Raw genomic sequence first — 5,759 nt, 5'->3', positions numbered from 1 at the left:
GATCCTTCAGCAACCACTACAAGAAAATATACATATGACGACATTAATTTGGTGACATTTGAAACAAATGTCGGAAAATAAAGAATTTCACGATATTTAAGAACAAAATGTCATAAAACAGTGACATTTGATGTCAAATGTCGTAAAAAAAAATGACATTTGGTATCAAATATCGTAAAAATAATGACATTTGGTCCAAAATGTCACTATGATAATGACATTTATTGCAAAATGTCATTGTTTTTAGCGACATTTAGCGAAATGTCATTTAAATGATGACATTTGCTACAAATATTGAATATAATATGACATCTATTACAAAATGTCATTGGTTTTAGTAACATTTAGAAAAAATATCGCTTAAATAGTGACATTTAATATAAATGTCGAATATATTATGACATTTACTGCAAAATGTCATTGATTTTAGTGACATTTAGAAAAAATGTCACTAAAATAGTGACATTTGTTGTAAAATGTCATTGATTTTAGCGACTTTTAGCAAAACTGTTGCTAAAATAGCGACATTTAATACAAATGTCGAATATATTAAGACATTTATTGCAAAATGTTGTTGATTCGATGGACATATATATAGTGAAAATGTCGCTAAAACAGTGACATTTTTATACAAATATCGAATATATTATGTCATATGTTGAAAAATGTCATTGATTTTTATGACATATGATGAAAAGTACTGTTAAACTCAGGGGCGGATCCACGTGGGTTCGTGAACCTCCTCGACAAAAGATTACACGGTATATATAAGGTAAATTTTATGTATTTTTGTAGATATATATATTTTGAACCCCCTCAACAACAAAGAGAAACTGATGGCGTAGTGGCAAGTCCCCTTGAAATTAAGTTGTATGTCAATGGTTCGAATCTTTGTGTAAGCATTTTATCTTTCTCTTTTTTTTGTTTTAGTTTTTTGTAGTTTTTTTTTTTTTAATTTCAGTTTGTTTTTCAAGTTTTTTTTTACTTTAAAAAACGTGCTAAAAGTGTGGTTTTAAACCCAAAAGAATTCAAGGTTCCCATTTCTAAAGGCTTATTTACACGTTTATACTTTTATTTTTCGAACCCCCTAAACGAAAATCCTGGGTCCGCCACTGGTTTAACCTATCATTAGTCGCTAATTACGGATATTTACACCTAATTTTTAAAATCTAATATTTTTTAAAAATTATTCATCAATATATATGGATAAAGTTTGACCAAATTTGCCCCCCAGATTATATGATTTGAACAAAATTTACTTTATGATAAAAATATCTCATTTTTACCCTCGTGTTATTAAAATGACTTAAGTTTAATTTTTATGATCAGCAAATGTAACTTGAGTTCGTTAGAATACCCGTTGTGGAAGAAGAAATAACATTTTCTTGTTATTCTAGAGAAGTTGAAAGATCTCGAAAGATCGATGTATGGAGATTATTAAATTAATAAATTATTTCTTATTCAACTATCAAACGACCCTATGGGTCTTTTTGAAAAGTCACGTGGTTATTGGAATTGGTGTAATATTCAAGGGCGGATTTAGCAATGGTTATGGGGTGTCACGTGACACTGCTTCGGAAATTTTTATGAAAATTTTATAGTGTGAAAAGGGAAATAACAGATAAAAAGATATACATTATAAATTATGGTACACTCCTTTCATCAAAGTTGTGCGTAGTTCTATTGGTTTTTGGCTGGGAATTCGCAAGTGAGGTCGCGTGTTCAAACCTTTCTGACCTCATTTTTATGTTTTATTTTTCCTTTTGTTCATTTACCTTCTCTCTCACATGGTATTATTTTGAATACATCTTTAAAAAAAATCATCGAAAGTTATTAAATTATTTAAAAAGGTATAGTACTCTCTCTCTCTCTCTCTCTCTCTCTCTATATATATATATATATATATATATGATGTTACATTGTTTATTTATTTTTTCATTTTTAAAGGTGAGACTACTTACGAAAAATTCTGCATACGTACGACATTGGGTGTAATCACTAGGGAAGTAATTACCAACCACTACAACAAATTTGGCCTAAGGCCACACCAATTCTAGGCAACGCTTTAAAAGTGTTGTTAAAAGTATCTATGAGAACACTTTTTAAGCGTCACCTTTGTACAAAACTTTTGGCCACGAAAATTTAGCAACACTTATGAAGTGTGTTCTTTAGTAATATAGGCTACATTTTATAAGCATTGCCAAATCATCATACAACCGAGAACACCTTATTACACATATAGCTACGCTTTTAAAGTGTACTATTTTTATTATTCTAAAACCAACATTTGATAAGTGTGCCCTTATAATTTTCATAAATTGAAAAAGGGATTCTTGGGGCTTATGTGGCTTGATTTTGTATTTTCTTTCGGATTACTATGTTGTTAAGTTATTAGGTATTGTGAGATATGTTATGATAATGGGATTGATTGAATTCATCTTTGTTGCGTTCATGTGATGGTATATTTCCCTAACTATGAATAAATAATTGATTTCCAGTGAAGCTATTGAATTTCATTCATAAATTTCAATTTTTTTTTTGTCTTTTTCTTGGTCAAACAGTTAATTTATGTAGAAATGAGAAAGTAGATCATTTTTTTGGTTCCTTTCGTGAACTGTGACTTCAGCATTTTTTTGTGTGTGCTACACTAGGGTGTTTTAATGCAACGAAGTTAATTTATATTAATCCACAGAGTTCTCACATTTTTAGTACACCTAAGAAATACTAAGAAAATGTTTGAATGCTACTGTTTGATAAAGAGACATAGTAGTAATAGTTGTTGTTTTTCTTGGACTATTTTCAATAGTCATCCCTTAATAACTGCTTGTTCTTGTTACACTATTCTTTTTATGTAAAGTAACAATTAATTTGAGTCAGCATAATATGAGATACTAGAGGCTTAAGACAAATGAGCACTTGCAATCAATGGCTATTTATACTGCTATATTAAGCTTGTAATTGACATGACAAGTCATGTTTTTAGTTTCTTTAACATCTTCTATTAGTCAATGGTTGTTTGACTGATCTATTGTTTTTAGAATATCCTTAAATGAGTTGTTTTTTAGACGGCAACGTTCATTTTGTCTGCAATTCAGCTAAAAGATATAAATCAGAACACATTTTCTTTGCTAATCAGGTACCCGGCGTTACATATATGATTTAGTTGAGCATATGATTAGTTAAAAGATAAATTGTTTAGAAAGATTAACTTTGATTATTAATGCAGGCATATCTTCCCGGTGAAACACCAGAACCATTGCGCAATTACAGAGAAAAAGAGTTAGTGAACTTAAGAGGAGATGGAAATGGAAAGCTTGAGGAATGGGCCAGAGTTTATGACTACGGGTTATACAATTATTTGGGTGATCCAGAAAAAGGCAAACAGTATGCCAGGACTATCCTCGGAGGATCGGCTGAGTACCCATACCCTCGGAGAGGAAGAACAGGTAGAAAGACAACAAAAGCAGGTTATATTATATTTATTATCGTCAGAATCATTTAGCATGTTGATTTTGATGAAAGCAACTTCGGCTGACATATATCGTATTTTTAATTTTGAACAGATCCTAAAAGTGAAAGTAGGATTCCACTACTTATGAGTTTAGACATCTATGTACCAAGAGACGAGTGTTTTGGACACATTAAGTTGTCGGACTTCCTGACATATGCTTTGAAATCCATTGTTCAGTTCCTTATCCCCGAGTTTCAAGCTCTCTTTGATAGCACACCTGATGAGTTTGACAGCTTTGAGGATGTACTGAAACAACTTGTATTATCTGTGCTCCAACTTTTGATTGGATTTAAAGGCTTTTTATTCTGTAGATAGTACTAACCACCATGATTCTCCATATACTATTAGTCAGGTAATCTGCAAGTAGCTATGTGATGTCCAGTTTTGCTGACCCTTTTACTCTAGTTTTCACCATTCTTAAATTCTAATGTTTTTTTATGCACAATGCAGCTATGTAATAAAGCTCAAAAATCGATTAAGGCTGCAACATGTAATTGGTTTTGTTTATTTCATGACACGAGATGATATCATGCATCTACAAGCATATTCATACCGAATTGCATGACTAGTTCGAAATTCTGAGCATAGCTTCTCACAAAGAGGAATGGTGATAGCTGAGGCAGAAGGACATCATAATTTAGGCATCCTATGTTCAAAATTCTGCAATACTTGATGAATGGCACACTGACAAATTGCAGTCAGACTGTCGAGACATGAAATCGGTCTCCAGCAGTCCAAGCCTGAAGTTTGAGCAGAAACTAACATCATCTGATGATCATCTTGTTCAGGAATTCAGCTTGCTCGGGAAAGTATTCCAACAGTTCATCTTCCTATAGCAGATCGACCCGCAGAGGAACAATATCTTTGCATTTTCACAAACATGAAATATCTGTGAGTACACCAAGTCTCGAAAGCGTGAACAATGATGATGAGGTGAAAGTAGATGATCTCAATAAAGCAATGTTTGATTCTAAGGTTTGTCTTGTACCGCTAGTAGTATAAGTATAACTAATTACTGCTCTCTTTCCGTTTTAACTAGTAAATAGCAATAGTAATCTTTAGATATTTATTTCTGTTCATTACTTAAAGCAATTTTTTTTGTGAGTTTTTCACTTCCTGTTACTTTATTCCATTTTTTTGTGTGAAAATAAATAGATATGGAAAAGGAAGAAAAAAGTTAGAACAATTTTAAGACTTTTTTTCATAGCTATATTGTAATTTAAATTTCGAAGAAGGGTCAAAATGCCCTCCATGTATAGTTTCGTTCAAAAATACCCTTCCCCTCAATACTTTGATCCAAAAATGCTCTTGCCGTTGATAATTTGGTCCAGAAATGCCCTATTGTTACTAAATGGGTCAAAATGCCCTTTTCCGAACTCTATTCTTGTTTTCTTTATTTTAAACATTGTATTTACTGATAAAAATTATTACTTTTTAAAGAACTCTATTCTTGTTTTCTTTATTTTAAACATTGTATTTACTTCAATGTTGGCAGGTTTCTTGTCGTAACCTGGACACGCTATCTATCTCTAGCGTTAACAGCATAAGTGTTGTATGCTCTCACCAACTTTCAACTGCCTACTTCACCAAACTTGAAACATTGGAAGTAGTTGGTTGCGGAAAATTGAGAAACTTGATGTCTCCATCAGTGGCTAAAGGTCTTCTGAATCTCCGAAAGCTAGAGATAGAAGATTGTCAATCAATGGAAGAAGTGATCCCAAAAGGAGAAGGAATCATGACCTTATTTCCCCTCTTGAAATACCTGATTCTTAGTCGGCTGCCTAAGCTGGGGCATTTCTTTCTGACAAGAGTGTGCTCTTAAATTTCTATTTCTCAAGGAAGTGGTTATTTATGATTGCCCTGAAATGAAGACATTTGTCAAACAGGAAATATCTGTGAGTACACCGACAGAGGCGTATCTAAGGGAGGGTCACCGGATTCACGTGAACCCATGGTCCCCTCCCAAGATTATATATAGTAGTGTTATATTTTTTAAAAATATTAAAATATAGATGTGTGAACCCACACTCGGAGTACCACATAACGTGATTATGACTGGGTGCACCTCTCTCCGAGAGGTTAAAAATTTGAATTTTATATTTATCTTGTTTTATTTTTCTTTCTAAAATTAGATAACACTTCTCTAAGTGGTAATTGATAGCACTTTTGGCATTTTAATTAATTTAATATATATATATATATAAATTTTAGACCTATAATTTTAAAATTTTAACGATTTTCAGTAATA

General features: G+C 32.1%; 1 protein-coding gene across 1 annotated transcript; it reads left to right on the top strand.

The window, feature by feature from the left end:
* Positions 1-3,049: 3,049 nt before the first annotated feature.
* On the top strand, positions 3,050-5,342 carry LOC125845646 (probable linoleate 9S-lipoxygenase 5). The gene is made up of 5 exons (XM_049525195.1): positions 3,050-3,136; positions 3,227-3,467; positions 3,564-3,863; positions 3,962-4,486; positions 5,007-5,342. The coding sequence occupies exons 1-3, from the start codon at positions 3,050-3,052 to the stop codon at positions 3,824-3,826; spliced, it is 591 nt and encodes a 196-aa protein (XP_049381152.1). The 3' UTR covers positions 3,827-3,863; positions 3,962-4,486; positions 5,007-5,342.
* Positions 5,343-5,759: the final 417 nt, after the last annotated feature.

Source organism: Solanum stenotomum, chromosome 11 (genome assembly GCF_019186545.1).
Source record: "Solanum stenotomum isolate F172 chromosome 11, ASM1918654v1, whole genome shotgun sequence".
In the NCBI taxonomy this organism is placed as follows: Eukaryota; Viridiplantae; Streptophyta; class Magnoliopsida; order Solanales; family Solanaceae; genus Solanum; species Solanum stenotomum.
Note: the sequence above shows the minus strand (reverse complement) of the source record. Positions and strands in the feature narration are given on the sequence as shown.

Coding starts and splice junctions, on each gene's coding strand:
- LOC125845646 (XM_049525195.1), top strand. CDS start 3,050: ATGAGTTGTTTTTTAGACGGCAACGTTCATTTTGTCTGCAATTCAGCT. Junction 3,137..3,226: donor ACATTTTCTTTGCTAATCAG/GTACCCGGCGTT, acceptor TTATTAATGCAG/GCATATCTTCCCGGTGAAAC. Junction 3,468..3,563: donor TAGAAAGACAACAAAAGCAG/GTTATATTATAT, acceptor AATTTTGAACAG/ATCCTAAAAGTGAAAGTAGG.